The sequence below is a fragment of the Micromesistius poutassou genome, assembly GCF_964030765.1.
Source record: "Micromesistius poutassou genome assembly, chromosome: 20".
Taxonomy (NCBI): Eukaryota; Metazoa; Chordata; class Actinopteri; order Gadiformes; family Gadidae; genus Micromesistius; species Micromesistius poutassou.
In genome coordinates this window covers 10,645,567-10,667,962 of record NC_140290.1, presented here as the reverse complement: position 1 = coordinate 10,667,962, position 22,396 = coordinate 10,645,567, and the positions used below count along the sequence as shown (strand labels likewise).

General features: G+C 42.6%; 2 protein-coding genes across 2 annotated transcripts; one reads left to right on the top strand and one right to left on the bottom strand.

Moving 5' to 3' along the window:
• Positions 1–3,198: 3,198 nt before the first annotated feature.
• On the top strand, positions 3,199–8,883 carry LOC311365351 (sodium-dependent neutral amino acid transporter B(0)AT3-like; the record flags this gene model as incomplete). The annotated part of the gene is made up of 12 exons (XM_084484860.1): positions 3,199–3,337; positions 4,680–4,820; positions 5,081–5,218; positions 5,426–5,607; positions 5,739–5,849; positions 5,953–6,065; positions 6,240–6,368; positions 6,442–6,598; positions 6,714–6,918; positions 7,633–7,792; positions 8,115–8,277; positions 8,686–8,883. The coding sequence occupies 12 exons, from the start codon at positions 3,199–3,201 to the stop codon at positions 8,881–8,883; spliced, it is 1,836 nt and encodes a 611-aa protein (XP_084340986.1).
• A 2,910-nt stretch (positions 8,884–11,793) lies between these two features.
• Positions 11,794–22,351, bottom strand: tert (telomerase reverse transcriptase; the record flags this gene model as incomplete). The annotated part of the gene is given in 19 exon segments (XM_084484656.1): positions 11,794–12,369; positions 13,148–13,285; positions 13,954–14,078; positions 14,667–14,728; positions 15,235–15,361; positions 15,703–15,891; positions 16,821–16,892; positions 18,147–18,263; positions 18,571–18,656; positions 19,022–19,123; positions 19,227–19,388; positions 19,654–19,821; positions 19,962–20,115; positions 20,253–20,442; positions 20,536–21,867; positions 21,870–21,887; positions 21,890–21,974; positions 21,978–22,049; positions 22,136–22,351. Coding segments are annotated over 19 exon segments (3,519 nt in total). The 3' UTR covers positions 11,794–12,265.
• Positions 22,352–22,396: the final 45 nt, after the last annotated feature.

The following is a 22,396-nucleotide window of genomic DNA, read 5'->3' as shown; positions in this document are numbered from 1 at the left end:
AAAAACAGGCCACGAAGAAGTTTACAGACTCTATGCGAAGACGCATGAGAGATGCAGTAAAGCAGAAGAAGAGAAGAGAAGAAAATAAAATTTATAATAATGGACCAATAACCAATTCCAGAAACATAATTATTTTAATCGAAATTAATTAATTTATTGCTGGTTAGTAAGCACATAATATACACCATAAGAGAAGAAAATGCCAACTTTAAAAAATGCCACATTTAAGAAAGACTAGGCCTACTACTGGGGGCAGTTAATTTCAACATCAACATAAATTTAGCCTCTTTTTTTTCACATGTGAATTGGGATTCAAGTGGTCTCAAATATTCCCGTTGGCCAAGTCCGACCTAAGTGATTCTCACTGTTGGCAACAACCTGATTGAAATCAATACGACAATAACGCATGGATCAAAGAGCGCTTTTTGTAGTCAATCTTCGGAAAATTTAGTTTCACGCTAGAGACGCTAGAGGAAAGCAATACCCACCGTCGCGCAAAGACGTCAGTTAGGAAAAGTGGAGTCTAATTCATTAGGCGAGTTTCGATTCAAGCATGCAGTGCGTTGCCTCGCATAACATAATGCATTCTGGGATAAAAAATTCTGAAATGCTGGTGATAACTTCCATATGCGACATGTCACATGACTTTAAAAACTCGCGGGAGCTCCCTCCGTCTGCTTTTCTGTGCATATGGTCTCAAATAAATGCGGACATATGACTCCCCTCAACATATCAAAACGTTGCCCTGGTTGGTTGGAATTACCACGTGGAATTTCCCACGTGAGAAATGACATAACTCCTTTCAAAGAGGCGTGCCCTTTCCCAAACGCTTGTAGAAACTACGAGAAGTGCAACTGTGTCCGACTTGACGTGGTGGGAACTTGACGTGTTTCTGACTAGTTCCGGCGGATGTTCTCAAGTCTTGTGCATGCATGCACACAAATCAGCCCCCCAGGAGCAGTGCCTACTTCCGCAATCCACCCGTGCTCAGTGGCCAAGCCTGGTATTGCAGTTTTTTAGCGGGCTGTGGACGGGTCCCTCAAATCATGGGGCCCGGAAGTAGATATCCCCGTTCACTCCAATACAAGTTGGGAAAAGAATTGTGTCTCCACAAAGTTTCTCTGGATATCAATCAAAGGCTCATAATTATCTTTGGACCATGTACTATTAAAATGTAAGTTTTCTCTTTAATAATCAGGGGGGTTAGTAACTTATACTTCCATGGTCGGTAATCAATGCGACTGTGCTCGCTCAGACCTCTCGATAATGATGCCACAATGCTAACAATGCTAGAGAACGAGAATATTTCTAGATCCGGAAAGTCATGCACTAGGGCGTGGCTAGGTTCCCATGATGCGGAAGCAATTCTCTCCTTGATGTTGCCCTGCGCCACTGAGCAGTTTCCATAGGAATGAATGGGTGCCATGTTTCAATCCGGTGTCCATTCTTTATAGGTCCATGGCGCAAATTTTAAACAGTGCTGTCTTTTCCTATATTCGAAAGGAAGCACCTTTTCATCTCTCCTTGACCCGATGACGTTTTCCACAGAGGTTAAGGAAAGGAGGCATAAGGTTAGAATATTTGACTAATCGTAGAGGCCCGTGGTCTACATATGCCTATTTAACATGAAAACTCTCACGTTTTTGCCCCATTCACTTTCAATATTATGTAATAATTTAAAATGTTAATAAATAAAATATAATGCAAAATTAAGCGCACCTAACCTAAAATGATGCAGAAGAATAAAAAGAAAAAGAAACATGATAACAATAGTGTGGCTTGCTTTGCAACCACACTAATGAGTGGAGGAATACAGAATGATAAACACAGGTCATGACCAGAGTCATTTGAGGAGACTGCAGGTCGTTCCGTCATTCATTAAATATAAGTAAAACTGAATCATTTGCATTCCTTAAACCTTTATTTAGATTTTGTGCTGTTGGGAATCAGTTACCCACAAGCCCAAGCTAGGATATACAGAATACAGAAGCAGTCAGTTAGTAGTAATGGGGTTGAAGGTTCACTGTGAGTGTATGGTGTGTATGGTGAATGGTTTTCTTACAGTTCATCCATGCATGAAGCAACACCAGCTTGTAAACGATGCCGCAGACGGCCTCCACAGAGTTGCTCTGCAGAGTAGAGACGTTGTTAAGCTCTGTGAAGGTGACCCCTTCTGGTAGAAGTGGAACTGTGAACCAGGTTCAGAAATGAACAGGAGCTTGGGTCATTTTGCGTTCTATTGCCCTCGAAATTAAAATGACAGGGGGTTGTAAATGCCCCAATAAATAATTGGATCATTTGATGTTTGTCTGTCATGCTACTTAGAATAATATGGTATTTTGTATTTTTCATATCTGTATTTGCCCCTCAAATGTATTAAACAGGGACCTGTGTTAAACTGATTGTATGTTGTACCCTGCTGTGAACCATGGCAGAACCAATGTACAGGTTAGGAAATTATTGTGGAGACTGTGCTTAAAGAGATGAGGCTTAGAAGAACGAGAAAATGCTTTGCCTATGAAGCCCCAGACGAGCCTATAGGAGATGCGATGAAGAGGCAAGAAATTGCATTCTTTAATGTGGTTGTGGACACCACCATTGAGTCAAAGAATTGAATCAAAGGAAAGGTTTGAAACACCTGGGGAAGTGAGAACCAGATTTGGAGTGCTGCTTATCTTCAAGAAATTCATGCCATGAGCTCTGCAGCACATTAAGCACTGGAGATAAAGATGACACAGTCACACGTCACTTGCACAATGCAGTCTTTTGCAAGAGTCACCTGCCATTTAGCCAGCCAGGTGTTTCTTATGCAACACCCTGCTCATGACACTTGCACTGCCAAGGTCAGTTAAACCAATAACTAACTCATGAGACCTAAAAAAAATCCCCCCCTCCCCATGCATACTTGGGCTTGTGTATTTAAATCCGAAAACATCTGAGCACAACCCACTTAGAGAGAGAGAAGAGCGAGTTAGTGGTAGAGAGAGAGACAGTGAGCCAACAGAGGAGAGAGGGCCAAACCAACTGAACATCATTGAAGCTCATTTTCCTTTGGTGGACAGAAGACCTTCTACTGGACTGTGAGTCTGACTCAAAATCCAGGTAGACTCCCCAAAAATAAAACCCAGGGGTTGTGTTGGATATCAGCATTAAGAGATCTCTATTTGGGACTTCACCTTGTTCTTCTGTCATCGCAACATGGGAAAAACGGTGGATGGGATGAAGGAGCGACCTAAATGGGACAACAAAGTCCAGTATCTCCTGTCCTGCATTGGCTTTGCTGTGGGACTGGGGAATGTATGGCGTTTCCCCTATCTGTGCCAAATCTATGGTGGTGGTAAGGTGACTTTTTATATTTAAATTCTGTGAATAATTCATGCAGCAGTGCATTTTCTTCTCTAACTTAGTGTGGGTGATGTTTGATAAATTCATACATTAAATTACATTCTCCAAATCAATCATCAATAACTCCATGATGAAGATTTTGTGGGGCTATTCCAAATTGAAGGATAAATAGGTAAAGCACAACAATTCTGAAAAAAATAAAAGAAACTTCAGATCAGATTCAGGTCAGAGCTGTCTGCAGAGTCTGAAACATCGTTAGGATATTTAAAAGATGCTAAATCCTAAAAATGCTCCCCAGTAGTTCAAGATTGTTCTCAAAAAGAGAATGTAGATATTATGTAACAGATTTATTTCAATTGTTTGGTACGATTTCAGACATAATATATAATATGAATTATCTGTATATCAAAGCAATCTCAAGTAACTGTAGTCTCCAACTTATATACATATTACAACATCATTATACATGATGAATATATTCTACAAAAAGTAATACTAGTATACTAATAGCTTTAAGACTTATTAATGTTACAAAATTGAAGCAGTGGTGATCAAAAAAGAAAAGTATTGCTGTGGGACTACTCATCCAGTTGAACTTGGTACATCAACCTAAGCAGATAAAATAAGAAATCTACAAAGACATGCAATGACCTAAAATAATGTAAGATGTTGCCTAGGTTAGAAATTAAGGCATTAGTCATTAACCACACAACAAAAAAAAAAAAAAAATGAACATCAGAGCTGTTTCCAGTGAATTGAATGTTCATTTCCCGACCACAAGCCTTCTCCAGCGTAATTTCCGAATTTGGCAGTTAATCCAACCAGCCTCACAACTGCAGACCTCTTGTAAGCACACCGGGCCTGAACCTCCACATCAGGCTTCTTCTCCAAGATTGTCTGAGACAAGACAGACCGCTGACGCAAAAGCTGGTTGGCACAACCAAATCCTTTTTGCAGTAACAGTCAGAAACCATCTGGTGGAGGTCATCTACACGCTCGTCGTCCTCACCAGGGTCTTGACGTGCCTGCAGTTCGCATCTGTTACCAAGTTGAACTGGCCATTTGGAGAAGTGTTCACTTCAGAGATGAATCCTGGTTTTCACAGAGAAGTGGACATTGAATTCACGGGTTACAGGTCTGATGGAAATTGCTGCAGTCAGTATGCCAATTGTCAATACCTCAAAACTCAAAAAGACATCATGGCATTGTATTGATGTGATAAAATAACACATTTAAGAGTGGCAAACCAGTGTAATCACAGGCGTGTGTTTTGTTTGTGTCTTGTCTATTTTTTCTACATTCCTGCCTGACATCTCAAGAATTTCCCCACCCAGGTGCATTCCTCATCCCCTACCTGATAGCCTTGGTATTTGAGGGCCTTCCACTGCTCTACCTGGAGCTGGCCATCGGACAGCGGCTCCGCATGGACAGCATCGGCGTCTGGAACTCCATCTCCCCCTTTCTGGGTGGAGTCGGTAGGTCATCTAAAGAGATATCATATGACCACGTCTCATAACATATACTTTGACTCATTTAGCACATTGGCATTTTTAACCAAATGGACCAAAGTTATAAGAGGAGTAGCTACAAAAAAGTGCTTCTGCTTTAATAATAAAACATTTTGAAGGAATGCAGGAACAACCACATATGACAACTGGTTTTGAGAATCTACATTGCTCACATAAAAAGGTCACTTCTTCTCACTGCTACCCATGTACCCATGCCTGCTACACAGGCATAGCCAGCATGGCGGTGTCGTTCCTGACAAACCTGTACTACAACACCATCCTGGCCTGGGTGCTCTGGTACTTCTTCCACTCTTTCCAGGAACCCCTGCCCTGGAGTCAGTGCCCGCTTGTTGACAACTCTACAGGTAACAGGAAGTGCATCCGCATGTCTGGGTCATGGCTCAGGGTCTGGGTTAGGTTCCCAAGGTTTGTCAGGGCACTATTGCTAACAGTAACACTGTTTGTGGACAACTTCATCTCATAATAGTAATCTGCTAAAAAAATAAGCAAAGATAACATTTTGAAGCAAATACCCTTTCTTACAAATATGAACCGGCGAACTCTATGTACAGCCTTCAACCAGGAATGTTTGGACAGTACACCGGTAAACTACTTCTGGTACCGCCAGACCCTGAACATAACCCCGGATATTGAGACCAGCGGTTCTCTGCAGTGGACGATGGTCATCTGCGTGGCCATCGCCTGGTGTGTGCTCTACATCTGCTTCATCAGGGGCATCGAGACTATGGGAAAGGTGGGTGATGATTCACAAGCAGGGCGATTCTACTATAGGGGGAATGCAGTATTTGGATTTTGAGTACCTTAGGTTCAAAGACATACCATTGAAGTGATTGAAGTAGGTTGTCCGTTGCTCATTTCTTCAAGGCAGTATATGTGACAGCTACCTTCCCCTACCTGGTGCTGACTATATTCCTGATACAAAGCCTCACTCTGCCTGGATCCACTGACGGCCTGATCTACCTCTTAACCCCTGATGTAAGTTATTACAACTTTCAGGTTGACCTCCTTTCCCACATTTGGGAGCATGTTTGATGTGATTTTCTGTGTGTTTTTTTTCTTCCTAAACCTCTTCCTCCAGTGGAACGTGCTGAAGAATCCCCAGGTGTGGCTGGATGCCGCCACTCAAATCTTCTTCTCTCTCTCATTGGCTTTCGGAGGTCTCATCGCCTTCTCCAGTTACAATCCTAAGAAGTGGGTGCCCTGTTCATAATTAACTGTGCTAATGCTAATATTAATGAGGCCTGAAACCTACGCAATACAACAGTACTATGTAATCCACATTGGAAAACACATGCAGGTCTGTCACCAAGTAATGACAGACGATGATGAGTTGATGATCTGTGTTCTCTCCCGGATGCCCATCAGGAATAACTGTGAGCGAGATGCTGTTCTGGTGGGTGTGATCAACAGTATAACATCTATCTATGCAGCCATTCCCATCTTCTCCATTCTTGGCTTCAAGGCCACCAACAACTACAACTCCTGCCGCATGAGGTATTCAAGTTTACTCTTTACATTTTATTTTAATTGCCTGCAGATATAATACACATTTGTATTTCCTCTGCAGCAACATCTTATCTCTGACCAACCACTTTGAGATTGGAGACCAGAACATGACCCTGGACAATTACAAACAGATGCTTGAATATCTGACCAGCAAATGGCCGAATGAGGTTTCAGAGTTGGAACTGAGGTCCTGCGACCTTCAAAAGTTCCTTGACCAGGTACTGACCCATCAATATATAAATAATACTGATAGTAATGTTATTATATATATATATATATATATAATATATATTATAAACATATACTTGTTTGATTTCCATACTCCTTTCTCAGAGTGCGTCTGGTACTGGCCTGGCGTTCATTGTGTTCACCGAAGCGGTGATAGAGATGCCAGGCTCTCAGGTCTGGGCCGTGCTTCTCTTTGTCATGCTCTTCAGCCTGGGCCTGTCCTCCATGTTTGGATCCGTTGAAGTGATCCTCACACCCCTCTGTGACCTAAACCCTGTGTCGAAGTGGATTCCTAATCAGCTTGTCACAGGTGTGCAGTGCAACACTCGCTTATTGATGTTCTTCAACAGAATTTGCAAAAATACCCCATAGACCTTGGCAATCATGTGGTCATTCCGAGAGCCTCTGGCTTCCGGAATGTATTTCCTATGACCTTTACAATGACGTTTCCAAGAAAATGTGGTTAGTACGGCTCAATTTATTCAGCTGGTCTGATATTTGAAAACGTTATATTTATGAATAATCTGAGATAGGTCAGCAAGTTTGCTGTCAGACAAATAAACCAACTGTGACTGTACACAACTGTCTGGTGGAAACGTTAGCGCACTCTCTGACTTTGATCCTGAAATGAACTAGATTTGTCTTGTTTAATGTTTAGCTGCCTAAGCACCTGTGAAATTTTAACCCCGGTAACTGCCTTTTTCGGGGATTCCAAAAACTGAGATGAACTGTGCCATGAAACAAGCTATATGCATTTTTAGGGACAGCTAAAAGAAATGTTCAAATTCTTTTGAATCATTCCTTTTTTATTTTTATGTTTCATATATTTTACAGGCCTTGTGTGCTTTTAAGGGCTGGATGGTAAATCGAAAGAGGAAAGTCGGTTGAAGAAAGGGAATGACATGTAGCATAGGACAGCAGTTTGGAATCGAGCCGGGCCGCTTTGAGGCGCATGGCCTACACGAGTGTACTAGCAGGTGGAGCCCAGGCTGAATTATGCCCTTTCTTCTCTCAACTCTCAAAGCTGGTGTTTGCTTGATCTCCTTCCTGGTGGGCCTGCTGTTCACACTGGGCTCGGGGAACTACTGGCTGGAGATCTTCAACAACTACGTGGGCACTATGCCACTGCTCATCATCGCCTTCTTCGAGCTGATCGGAGTCATCTATTTCTACGGGATGCCAAAGTAACCATTTCCCTTTAGTATTAGTCGTGATCTTCATTATTTGAGTACCATTTTGGTGGAAGATTCAAAAAACATAGGTCCTTCCCTGTGTTAGATACCTTAAACCAAAATGTATGATTATATTTTGTAATATAATAATGATTATTGTATAATAATACAATAATAATTGTACAATAATCATTGATTATGTTACAAAACATAATCATGCATATATATATACATATACATATATATATATATATATACTGTGTATATTATATATACTAATTTCCGCTATTTTATATCAATAAAACTATAGTCATTAACTATCCACTTTGGGCAGCTTTAGTGACGACATTCTCTTCATGACTGGGAAAAGACCCAACATCTTCTGGAGGGTTTGTTGGAGGTTTATCAGTCCACTGTACCTGCTGGTGGTGTTTCTGGCCTATGTGGTCATTCAGACCCAGCAGTACCCACAATATCCTGCATGGAACCCTGACTATGTAAGTGAACCGCCACAGACATATAAAAGGTTGCTTGGAATTCATTTGACATTGCTCTTGTAAAAGTTAGTGCTATTGGAATTTGAAAGAAGACAAATACCCATATTGGATCTGAAAACATAGCATAAATCTCCTATTGAAGTAGACACTAAGATTATATTTTATTCATCAGGGGTTGTCATCATTATGTCAAAAGGTAAAATAACCGTCACATATACGTAACAGAGGGATGTATTCATGACACACCTATTTCAATATCCAGAAATGTAAAAAAAGTATATTTAAGACACATCTCAAAGTCAGCTTAAAACTCAGTCTTGAAAGGACTTCTAAACATAATTAGAATGTCAATTACGTATTTCTGGTGTTCATTACTTTACACATTGCCTTTCTTATGTATTTTCCCAGGTACATTTCCCAGAGACAGAAGTAAAGGATTACCCAGGCTGGGTGTTTGCCATTATAGTCATTCTCTCTGTGTTGCCGGTGATCTCCATCCCCCTGGTCGCCATTTACAGACTGATTCGCTGTGGACTTGACAGGAAGTCCACCAAGCACAGTGGCACCAATGCCCACATCAACAGCGGTTATGAGATAGAGACATAAAAAAACGGTAGCTTACTGACTTTGAACGATTGGAAACAGGCGTCTTGAAATGGCCGATTAGCATGGCTTATGTTGTTGTGACAGTTAACTTTATGTCATTGGAATCACATTTTGATCACATTTTGACCTGCCTATATTATGCTTTCTAAGAAGGCTTAGTGCTAAAGACAACCACTTAATAATGTATCATCTAGACAACATATGGGTATATGTTGTGTTTATTTTGACTACATTTTTCTTGAAAAAAAGCAGACAGGATTAACAGTATGCATATATTAATGTTTTTATTTTGGATAAAGACCATCAGTTTTTTTTAACACTTAGCTAACACTTGATATGATGACGAAGCAGGGTTACTGAATACCATTGATGATGAATAAATGAAGCAAGCTAGTGTAACAAAACAAGACCAATTATAGCTGCTGCGCAGCAATGGGTCGGGTCCGGGCTAATTTTGGCAAATTCTGAGCAACAAACAGGAGAATAGGAAGACAGGACAGTTGACCTTATAATGTTCAATTTGCACCAGTTGAGGATTGAACCCACAACCTCTGGAACCAAAGACCATTGTCTATCGCACTGAGCTAATTGGCAAGTAGTATTTCAACAGTGGCTTCACAAATTGAGTAAGCCATTCACTGTCGTGCAGGCAGATTTGAAACCACAGTAAAAAGAAAAATCAGTTTTTGAGGTAAAATTCTGATATGTATTTGTCAAACATCTATGAGTCTAAGATGTTAGGAGCCTTCGCACATGGTCCAGTCCAAGCTATTCAGATTTTTAAATTTAGAGGCTTGCTGTGATGCCACCATCAGTACAACTGTCATGTGTTTCATGATGAGGACATATATCTGATATTTTGATCTGTCATCATCATCATCATCATCACCACCCTTGCTGGGTCTTGAACCCACATCCCCTCGCACCACAAACCAGCGCTTAACTCAGTGAGCTAATTATCTGGAATTGAGACATGGTGTGTGTCTTCTCAAATAGACTCAAGGAGTCAGTGTCCGGACAGCTGTTGTAAAGGCAAATTTAAAAAATTGTCAAAATTTCAGAAATTCAGTCATCTAAACAAAAATCTGATAATACATAAATTGCATCTTGACAGCATGGAAATGTTGGTGATTTGTTTTTAATGATAAGTGTTTTGCTTCATAAGAGAAAATATGATGTTTAAAAATTCCACTCTCACATTGGCTGCAGTTGTTCCCATGAGAGCAGAATTCAAAATGTTCTCAAAAATTCAGTTTTTGAGATAAAATTCTGATATTTGCCAAACTTCATCAACCATGACTCCAGAATATTCTAAATTTTTTTCAGGAAGATTGAAAATGTATTTATCAAGAATTTGATGGTATACGTTTACAGTACTGTTTACAGTCATACGTTTTCATGCACTGTAGGATAAATTTTTGCTTAATCAAAAATCCGAGAAACAAGTTTTGTTGAGGACGGTCTGGAGATGCTCTGTACCAAGTTTGGTGACAATTGAGCAAAAATTGTGGGAGGAGATACATTTTAAAAGTTTTACAGTTATTGAAAAAAACAGAGTGATGGACTTCATAATTTGTAATGAGTTTAAGTGGACAAAAGTTTCAGCAGTATTGAGGCTACATTGTGGTGAAGTTTCAACACTGTAGCATCTACCGTTGGTTTGGTAGGAATTTTTTAAGTTTTTAAATTTAAACGCTTATTGTGCCCCCCCTAGGAGGGGGGGGCACATGTCCTTGGAGTTGAGTGAATCTGGCATGGGACTGGACCTTTGTGCAAAGTTTGGTGAGTTTTCACCCATGGGAAGTATGACTTCCTTGGAAGAAGAAAGAAGAAGAAGAAGAAGAAGAAAGAATTCCTAGGAATACAATAGGTTCCCGGCAGCTTAGCTGCCCGGACCCTAAAAATCCTGGTTTCCTGGAAAATCCTGAATTTTGTGGTATCTTTAATGTAGAACAATGTTCCAGGAAACTGTTCCCAGTTTTCTGATACCCCCAAAAATATATTGAAATAGTTGCATTCATTCGAAGATTAGAGTAGAAGAAAATCTTTGGTCTTGGGCAGCCCTCCATGTTTAGTTTGAACCTTGGAACATAGGAACTAAACGTTTTGATAAAGTAAAATAAATGGTAAATGGTCAATTAGATAGAGCTATTCTAACCAGTGGCCACTCAAATCTTTTAACAATTATTGCCCATTCACCCATTCATACACACATTACACAACGACGGTGGTGACAGCCATGCAAGGCAACAGCCAGGTCGTCAGGAGCAATTAGGGTTAGGGGTCTTGCTCAGGGATACCTCAACACTCGGAGGAGGAGAAGCCAGGGATCAAACTGGAAACCTACTGGTTCCCAGTCAACCTGTTCTACCTCCTAAGCCACCGCCGCCCAGTAGGTTCACAAACACGTCACCTTTTTCTCTTAAGGAGATGACAGGTCCGAAAAATAGTGTCATAGGCAACTTATTTACAGAAAGGATTAAAAGTGTACTCAATCATTGGCGGGTTAGCTTAGAAAATTGTTTCCTGCTGCTTTCTGATAGCTATCACAGGTTATAGGTTATAGGTTATAGCAACCAAGTAATAATAACACGTTACTTAATTTTTGTAGTAAGTAATGTGTTATTTGTTACGTTGACTCATTGAACATCTGCTTGTAGGGAGTGGTTGTAAAAATAGTTTATTGCTGTTGTGGGCTCCACCAACAGATGTGGAAACGCAATAATATAAAAAACAATGGTTAAAAATGGTTAAAATGGGGAACTTATATGGAAATCTCCAAAGAACAACAATCCGCTTGGTACTGATGCTGCTGTGCCACAATATTAAGCTAGAAATAAATACATAGCTTTTGATAATAAAATCTGATGAATCAGAGTGCATGTGTGGAGCAGAACCATGGACCATTTTTTTATTTTCTGAACCTTGAACCTTATTATGATTGCAATTTGTAAAAGTTGGAAGTTATAACATGGACTTACATAACATTATCACATCCTCTTTGGATAAAACCCCTTCTTTTTTTACAGCTAACCTTTTTACACTACTAATGAAAACAAAGCAGTATTTAGGTTGGGTAAAAGTCACATTCGTTTTCTTCTTTTCCCATTTGTTTGTCGTCTCCCAGAGACTCTTATTGAGGCAAATGTGGTGCACACACAACTTCAATGGCAATGCAAACTCAATGCCCCAGCCAGATTTGCTGTTTTAGAACCGTTTTCAGGTTTATTTTAGTACATAGGTAATACTTTAGTTTAGCATTCAGAAGCACCAAACATAAAAGAAAACAACATGCGCCCTGTCAACAGAATCTACCAATGTAGAGTGAAGAAATCTGTAACCAAGCAGATAACAGGGGGGGTGTAGGTGTAGCAGGGGTCATCTAGGTGTGGATGGCCAGGAACTCTTGAGGGATCCTGGGCTTGGTGGCCTGTCTGACCCGGGCCAGTCGGATGTCCCCCAGCTGCCTCTCCAGACACCGCTTCCCTGTGAAGCAGATGGACAGGCTGAGGAGGACACGTGACAGTGGGTTGGAGGGAAATGATTGTAACATAAGCAGGGATTCATGCCAACCAATAACTGGAACATGCTTGTTCCACAACTCGAAGGAAATTGTTTGGAAAATTGGAAGGAAAAACAGCCGCGTCTGTTGCTGTTCAAAAATATTAAGCCAAAATAAATACAAAGCTTTTGATACCCAGAAGGTATCCCAAGTTAGGAAGTGAAAACCGATGACTCATACAGCATTGGGTGGAGAAACCAGGAAGACCTTATATTTATCCAAACTCCTGTTCTGTTGCTGCTCCATGAAGGAGACACATTAGGTTGATAATCTGCATCAGCAGTCACACATCTAAGTTGAGGACACCTGCATGGACCAGGCCTATGACTGAGACCCTTGATAGGTCAGATTCCAGCCTGGGTCAACTTGAGGCCACAGGAATGAAGAAATGCACTCAATAAGACATCATGAAGTAGCCTGAGTCAATCATAAACCTGCCCACACCAGATAAGCATTTTAATTTACCCATAACTTTGCTAACAAAGGAGCCTTTAAAGTGAATCATCTAAATAGTATTTTCTAAAGGTCTCTGGAGTAGTGGGATGGTCAGACTGCTCTTTAAATAGGCTAATAGATAAGATTGTTTCCGTATTTTATAGATAAAAGTTAAGCAATTTAAAGAACCCAACCCAAAAGGTTAACGTTTATATCAACCAAATCTTCCTCTTGAGTGGTTGGGTGGTGCCATGGGGGTGTACGTACGTTTGTGTAGGCCAGGGAGCAAGGCTCTGTACTGAGGCCGGTGACGGGACATGACCAGGATGAAGGCCAGGCAGAAGAGCAGCTCCACGGCCTCGCTCTGCAGGACGCCTGTCTGGTGCCTGGTGCCCAGGCTCACCCCTTGGAGACCGGGAGGGAACCATGGAGGAGAGGGGTGGGTGGGAGGGAGGGATAACTGTTATTGATTCCCTTTTATTAATAATTATTTGATATGCCGTACATAATTATATATATAGAATTATCATTTCTTGTGTTTTTCTTAATCATAAACTTTTTAATATTTTTATTAATTATTTAAAAAATACTTTATGGGGGCGCCCTGGTGGTGCACTGGGCTAAGGCGCATACCATATAGGCACAGTCCTAATCGCAGAGACCCAGGATCGAATCCGGCCTGGGTCATTTACTGCATGTATTCCCCTCTGTCTTCCACACTCTCCTCTCTATCTCTCTCTACAATAAAAATGCAAAAATAAATCTTAAAAAAAATATATATATATATGATTCATCTGCTTTGGAAGGGAAGCAACAAGGGTAGTAAGGGGGGGAGAGAAAGGACACAGAGATAATTACACTTTCTGTTTTGGCGATGTAAACATGGATTTCCCATGTCAATAGTGCTCTTTCGAATTAAAAATTAATTTGGGGAGTGAGAGCAAGAGAATAACAGAAAATTATGGAAACTGAGTGGCATGAAAATAAGGTGCTATAAATAAAAATGTCATCTTATTTAGGTTTAGGTAAAGACCAAAACCAAGGCCCTCGAGATCTATAAAGTCAATCTTTGCCTTTGTTGCAGAGTCGGACGAGTCGATTGACATAATCAGCCATGTCCCAGATCATGAGCAGGAAGCACTTGGGATTCTTGGCAACCGTTTGTCCAAAGGGCAAACTCTGGGCGCACACGTGGAACCTGACAGACAACGAGGGAGGACAGCCACAATATACACGACAGAAAAACGGATAGACGGACAATGACCACACATGGAGAACACAGAATAAAAAAATAATAATAAAATAAATCCCACAATAAAGCGATACACCAGATTGGGTTCATGACCGGAGTCATTCGAAGAGGCTGCAGGTGTTTGTCAGGTTTAAGAAGGGCTAGGTTGTAAAATCATTGCCTTCAACAGCCAGCGTCATTCTTAGTTTGGGAAGAGGCCAGTAGCAATACGGTAATTACAGTCAAAATGGTTATTACACACTACCGGTACTTCATGTTGTGTATGTACTTGTCGTGTTTTTTATGTTTATAAGTACAGACTAGTCTGGTCAGTTATCTTTATCTCGATTCCATCCGATTCAATTATTTATTTCTCATTCATTATGTTGAAAACTAATAGAAACACTGAAACCTTATGAACACCCGGTTTTAGATTATGTGCTGTGGGAAATCAGCATCTCAGGTGCCTGAGCTAGTGTATGTACAGTAGCAGTCAGCAGGTGTTAATGGGAGGTTAAAGGTTCACTATGAGAGTGTCTGGTGGTCGTTCAGTACCTCCATGCTTGAAGCAACACTAGCTTGTATACGCTGCCGTAGACGGCTTCCACAGAGTTGATCTGCAGGAAAGAGAGACATTGTCAGAGCTAGGGCAGGCAATTTGGAGAAACCAGAAGCCAGAGAAGGCTTGATTGTGTACGTATCCAACAGAGAAAAATACCACCTGTCCTTTCAGGCCTCCCTCCAAAGCCACGGCCCAAAAACGTCTTTGACCCACAAAGCAGGATAGAACCATAAACTAATGTTAGTTATAATCTTACACAAACAGGGTAGTTACTTCCTTTTTACCCGGAAAATACAGACCAGTTCCAACTTAATAGACAGAGATCCGGGGAAGGTCAACATTTTAAAGTCAATTATACAACCTGATCATATATATTGACAATTTTTGTCAAAAACCTACACGTGGTCCCTTTAAAACACTCACATAACGTTAATGAACATCTGTGGGAATTATCATGAAATAGACCCTACAAAAATACAGCCTGGCTATACATGGAATTTCACATGCCATGTGCTTTGAGCTTAAGGGGCTGTCATCATTTGTCTTCCCCAACACACACACCGTGAGGTCCAGAAAGAGGGCGTGGCACTTGAGTCGGAGGAGCCCCATCAGCTTCTTCTTCATGTGCACCCCCGCTCGCTGGGAGAAGCCCAGGGTGAAGCTGTAGCGCAGGGAGAGCCCCGCGTAGCTGTACACACACACACACACACACACACACACACACACACACACACACACACACACACACACACACACACACACACACACACACACACACACACACACACACACACACACACACACACACACACACACCTTGTAATGTAATCTGTGCCCTGCGTAGCTAAAATTGGAAGAGCACGGCATGAACACTGTCAGGGTTAGGCGGTCCTGCATAATATGATAACATTATAGAGTATTATCCCAGTAATGCTAAGGGAAGCTGGGTATGGATTTGTCTCAAAGTTTGGGCCAGTTTGGACAGTGGCCAAGGTTGGAGTGAAACGTATAAAACATGATGATGATCACCTGGAGTAGTCCTGAAAGACATCCAGGGTGTGCGTGTCCAGCAGCAGTCCGCACCAGGGGAAGAGGCAGCTGGCTGGCAGCATGCGCACGTTGGGACCCGCCCCCAAGTCCTCCGACACCTGGAAGTTGACCACCACCTTCTGAGGGTTGATCACCAACCCATAGTCCTGGACCCCGTCTGACAGAGTCCTGCACAGTAGTGATAGGGTATACCTTTCTAAAGTGACGGCAATGAGCTGACATTTATTTATTGCCTTCCTACACAAGCATCACAATCTATAACCTGGTTGGTCCATTATGCACACCTTGACCCCCCACGCACGCTGGCTCTTTACTAATGTTATATGATGAAATTTATCTACAGTTTGATTATATTGCCATTTAATGTCCAATCAAGTGTCATATAAAAGAAACACTTGTAAAACTCTTCAGTCCCCTGCTGTGCGTTGGTTGCAATACTGCTGATGAGATCTGGCAATGCGCCCATCTGATTTAGCTAGCCGGGCTGTGGACTCATGCTCCAATGCTGTCCAAGTTAATCTGAGATTTATTCTCGCAAAGGATTATTCCATGTTAGTCACTCAAGCCTGTAAAATCGGACAATCTGCTGTCACAACCCCATGTCATATCCAAGGGAGTGCCGCAAGGCACCATCCTAGCCTCCATTATTTTTTGACCATATCTATAAAAAATACACACTACTCTGTTTTGTACTTTGTTGGCCCTACCCCGGATGCTGTCCTAAAAACTCTTCAGGAGAGCTTCCAGGAATGCCAATTGGGTTTCTCAGCCCTTTGCCTGCTCCTGTAAACGTCCTTGATCATTTTCTTCCAATGCTCCTTACAGGAAACCAAGACAGCCATTTGAAGAAGTACTCTCCTATTAAACCCTATTTTCACTTCTGCAGCAAAGTCTCCATGTGATGAAATCGAGATATGCAGCCGAAAAGTGAAATACTACAAGAAAACGATAAAATAGAACCTGGGCTGCGTTGCACATCACCAATAGACTTTTCTTAACAATGTTAAAGTGTTTTAGCCTGTAGTATTACTTTAAGCAGAAAACAAATGTGCTAAAGGAGTAGTACAGCTGAGAAGGCAGTGTGGTGGGTATCATACTTGAAGAAGGTCTGTGCTTGACCCAGGTCAGGGGTTATCAGGAGGAAATCATCTACCAGCCTCATCAGGCACCTGCAGGAGACAGAGAGAAGTCACACCTGTCAGTTTGGCTGTGGAAGACTCTACTGCATTCTACTGGTAAAGATATGTAACAACATGTGCTTACACCCTCTTCAGCTTAACAACCTCTTCAGCCAAACACTGAACTCCATTCCATTATATTTAAACTTCAATAAAAACAGGCATTAAATCACCTTTGACCTCTTCATTGGTCATCTTATCTGCAAGTGTAATCATATATTTAACTGATAACCTTTTACTTTTTAAGCTTGACTAGAACTGATCCAATTTGCAAGTCAGGTCAGAGTCCAAAACAAAATATAGTTTCAGTTTCAATGTTAACTCATGCAATGTCTTGTCATCTATGGAAAGATAGACTGGAAAGATGAATCATTTATGTCTGGGATGGGCAACTGGCGGCCAGCAGGCCACATGCGGCCCGCATCCTCACTCTGTGAGGCCCGCAGATAATTAAAAAAAAAAAAAAAAGAAACTTGATCTACAAAAAACTTACCTTTCAGTCTAGATGAGAGTATCTTTTCAGAGAATTCAAAGGCAAACCTATGTGTCTAGTTTGCTTAGAAACAATATCAGTCGCCACTACTACAACTGCACTGAATATAATGCTAGTTGTTGCACGTAATGTTGGGCCACTGTTTTTCAGTTTTGTGCCATCATTGAATGATGATGTATGTGAGCCCTTTGCACTGAAAAAAATAAGAATCACTCATGTGGCTTTTAAAACAAACTGTGTTTGTCATTTAACAAGAGTATAGACATGTTAAAAATGGCATTTGGGCATGGAAAATATGAAATTTATGTATGTTGGTTCAATTAACATACATAGGCTATGAATCTGAATGATTTTTCAGGTGGCCATCCCCAAAATGCACCAAAATACAGGAAATTACATCTACCAAATTAAAAATTTTCTTTCATCACCAGCCACCACTAATACAGACATGTCTACACATAATTTGTTCTTATTTTTAATTATTTTGTAGCTTCTCTCATATTGGATAGGTGAAGAGCGCGGTCATGTGGCCCTCTGATGGTGATGATGAAAAATTGTGGCCCTCTTAATCATGAAAGTTGCCCATCCATGATTTCAGGTCTACAACTGTTTAACTTAAATCAATTGAGAAATTTTCTAATTATCCATTCCTTCTCATTTTACATTTAACATACATTCAAAACTCTGGCAATGTTGCTCATCATGTAATTCACTTTTGAAATGAACACAAAGCAATCCAAAACAACTTTTACCCTCCATCCAAATTAATGTCTTTGAATAAGTTGTTCTCCATGTGACCATAGCAGAGGCAGCACAGGAGACTGGACACCACCGACCCCTGTGGGATGCCTCTACACTGCCGGAACGTTCTTGAACACACACACACACACACACACACACACACACACACACACACACACACACACACACACACACACACACACACACACACACACACACACACACACACACACACACACACACACACGGAACAGATGCATGTAAACTGTCAAAGTTTAAAAGGCAAGGCAATGTGATTTCTTTTTTATTAATCAAACATCACAAACATATGTTTAAATCATAATAGCAACAGAGAGAAACAAAGCATCCAATTATTTATATACAGAGGTTTATCTTCTATTACTGCTATTTTAAGATAGTTTTAACGCAGCTTACTTTTTCCCAAATTTCACGACTCCACCAGTAAGCATTTGAGTGAAAAACTGAAGAGCATCTAGGCCATGGAGGTCTGAGGAGAAATGCTGGCAGGAGAGAACATTAATAATGCATTGTTTTACCAGACAGATACTCTGTGTAGGAAACAGAAATTCCTTCTCATGACTGACCCGCATTGAGAGCAATGGAGAGCGAGCAAACTTAAACAACACCAAATAACTACACAATAATACGAACTGGCTAATGCTAGCTCTGCTTTGTATAGCAGGGCACTTGGGAGCCCCTTTTTCCTTGCAAAATCGACTCGGTTCGAATATAAAATATATCAGTGCACAGGCCGCTGTGCACTGATACACAACAGAGAGATTCAGGGAATGTCTTTATTTTTATAGAGTATTCAGCCTTCAGAGCTTGAAGAAACCATCTCTCTCTCTCTCTGTCTCTGTCTCACCTGCTCCACCAGTATAGCGTTATGAAGCTTGCCCTCTCGCTGCATGCTCATCACAAAGCCTTTCATGTTGGTGGATCCAATGTTGTCCTCCATGAAATCTGCCTTCAATCCAACATGGGATCAATAAACATAGGCACAAAACAACACAAAAAATACAAATAAAAAGTTTACTATTTTAAGTACAACAACAAGCAGTAAGAGATACCTGTCGAGTAAAAGTCTTCTTCAGGCCTTCATGGGCGTCCCTCCAGATCTTGGCGTAGCGACGGATGATGAATGAGTCTTCCTGGACCGGTGTCAGGACCTGGCCAATCACCTCAATGAGTTTGTCATGAGGAAGGCTCTCATAGGCCCCGCTCACGTCCACCTGGAATGCACAGGGACAGGCACGGACCAATCAAAAGACAGGACAGACGACAATAATGCCAATTAAGATTGAAAAGACCACAAATATGAATATATAAGATACTTTACTTTATTAATCAAAAATGGGAACATAATATATGTACATAATATATTGCAACACACACACACACACACACACACACACACACACACACACACACACACACACACACACACACACACACACACACACACACACACACACACACACACACACACACACACACCTTAACAAAGTAGAGGCGTTGAGGCTTGTCCTTCTGAGCGGAGGCCAGGGGGCGGAGCTTCTTGTGAATGTCGGTCATCCCCCACACAGTGAAGCCCAGCAAGGGGGGGTCGGAGCGCACACACGCCCCCAGCACGTCCAGCAGCTCACGCATGTTTGATTGGTGAACCTGCACGCAGAATAACCCACACCCTAAACACTAGACGTTGCTGCACATATTTGCCTTAAATCAGTTATATTTATAATATATATCGAAACTTAACAAACAGAAAATCGTGTTACGTCAAAGTAGCGTCATAAAAAAAGCACCCTCGATTTGGCGTCGGCTCTAACGACTCGCGTGATCGGTCGCATGCTGTCCGCCTTGGGGATGAAGCGAAGGCGGGAAACCACGGTGGCCTTCGGCAGGGAGGCCACCTGGGCGGGGCTCAGCTCCTCCAGCTGGCCCTTGGAGACATGCCCTCTGAAAGAAACGTTATAGATATATAACGTATATTATATTTTATATACGTATATATATATATTTTAGATATGGACCGAGAAGGCTGCCGGTAGGTTGCTCTGCAAGTTGCAGCGTGTGTCTGTTGAGTGAGAGCGTACCTGAAGGCCAGCTCCTGCAGCTTGGCCCACACCTCCTGTCTGTAGAAGCGGAGTGTGTTCTTCTGTCCCATGCTCTCCGTGACGTAGAAGCACGCTCGGACCAGGCCCACCACATAGCCGTCCAGCAGCCACGCCAAGAATTGGCCGATCACGCGTGTCCGGTAGGCCAGCTCGCTGGGGGGGACATGACCTGAACAACAGGAGGAGGGTCACTGAAACCGATGCAACTGATGAGGAATTGGTGTTAAAGAAGTCTTATATTGATAACATAAACTACCCTTACCTGTCTTGCTGATCTTCAGCCAATCACACTCGCTCACCCTCATCTTCCACAGCAGCTCAGCCAATGAGAGCCTCTCGAACTTGCCGCTGCGCAGGAAGCCCCTGACCCTGAGGAGGAAACGACCCCGGTTGTGTTCGGACCCCCACAGCTCCGCGGGCACCACAGTGGCGAGGCACTTCCTGATAAAGAGGTACACCTGATGGGGTGAACATGTGAGGGGCAGGAGGGAGCTCAAGACCCCCTGTGCCTCCACGCTCAGCTCCTCCATGCGCAAGGGGCATGTGCTCTGCAGGACGCCGCCGTAGGGGCAGCCCCTGTGCTGCCGCAGCAGCCGGTCGAACAGAGGCACCATGTTGAAGAAGCGTCGGGGGAGTTTCCTTGGCTTCTTCTCCACTCCGTTGAGATAGGCCACACCCTCAAAGAACACAATCCTAACCAGGTCCCGCCCCTGAAGCCTCTGCTGGACCTCTGTACTGCTCTTCTTCTTCCGGTTCAGAAGGAATCCACGCATCCCCTTCCCGCCATACAGCATTCCCAAGGTTCGGATGAAGCAGTGGGATGGAGGGAGAGCAGGGGAGAATCCTGATCTCCAACTGGGCCCTCCTTCCAAAGGAAGGGAGGTTTTCGACACTATGACCCGTCTTTTAGAATCAGCACTACATCCTTCTGCTGGCGTCTTGGGTACTTCCACTGAGCTAGGATGTAAATTACCTCCTGCATCCATGCCACTTTGCGGTATCTCCCGTGCCGTCCCATCCGCATCCATTCTTGTCCTCTTTGCGGCACGACCCATACCATCCGTCCGGCCACCGCTTTTTCTCTTCCTTTGATTACCATCCCTTGCCCGGCCCCTATTCCTGCTTGTGTTATAACTTCCCCCTGGTTTCCTATTCTGACACACCACAGGCCGACGATCCCGGCGAGGGTTACGCGGGTCAGCCCTGGATTTGGTACGGAGGAAGACGCCAGCACGGCTGGTCATGACAGACACCCGGTCGTACACGGGCACGCCACACACCTGGAACACGCAGGAAGGGGGCACCGCCACGAACACGGCGCAGCTCTCCAGCAGGTATCTGGTCATGTCCGTGCCGAGACGGTGGGAGACTTTCTTCCACAGATCGCTGCCGTGGATGTAAGCGGCGCTTTGAGTGACGTCGCTTTGGAACTTGAACTGGTCTGCGTCACGGTCCTCTTGGGCCAGGGAGAGGAACCCGTAGCCGTGTGCCAGCACATTTCTTTTCTTCTTCCTCTTGAGATTGTTCAAAACAAAAGCCAGTAGCTCGGGGAGTGTGCAGATCTGTGGGGGGGGGGGGGGGGTCATATGAAAAACACACATAGTAGATAATGTCAGGTACGTGAGCATGAACAGACACTAATAACTCCAGAGGTGGACAATCCCAGGTTTGAATAGTAAAGCTGCGGTCCTCTGATTTGACTCAGTTTTGCTGATATGTTGTACTACTTTTCACATTGAGATGATGTGAAATAATCACAACACTGAGAACCATGCCCTGTAAAACAGCTACGTTCCTTTGACTTTAACTGAGAGATGTCAACAACATAAGTTGCACGAATTACATGTGGGATATAAGTTTACCTCGTTTCGGCTTGGCAGTTGTTGCAAATGTTTATCAGTGCACACAAAAATACCCCCGACGAAAGACTTGAAGCGTGCTGTGTCGGATCCTTCAATGAGCGCTGCTTTCTGCCCTTCTCTGAATACGACGCTGTCTGCAAACTCATAAAGTGTTTGCACATGCTGGTAAAGTGACTTCAGAATGTCAAGTACCCTTGATATGTCTGATCCAGACATACTTTTGAATAACGTTAAAGTGAATTGCTTTATGAAAAATAAGAC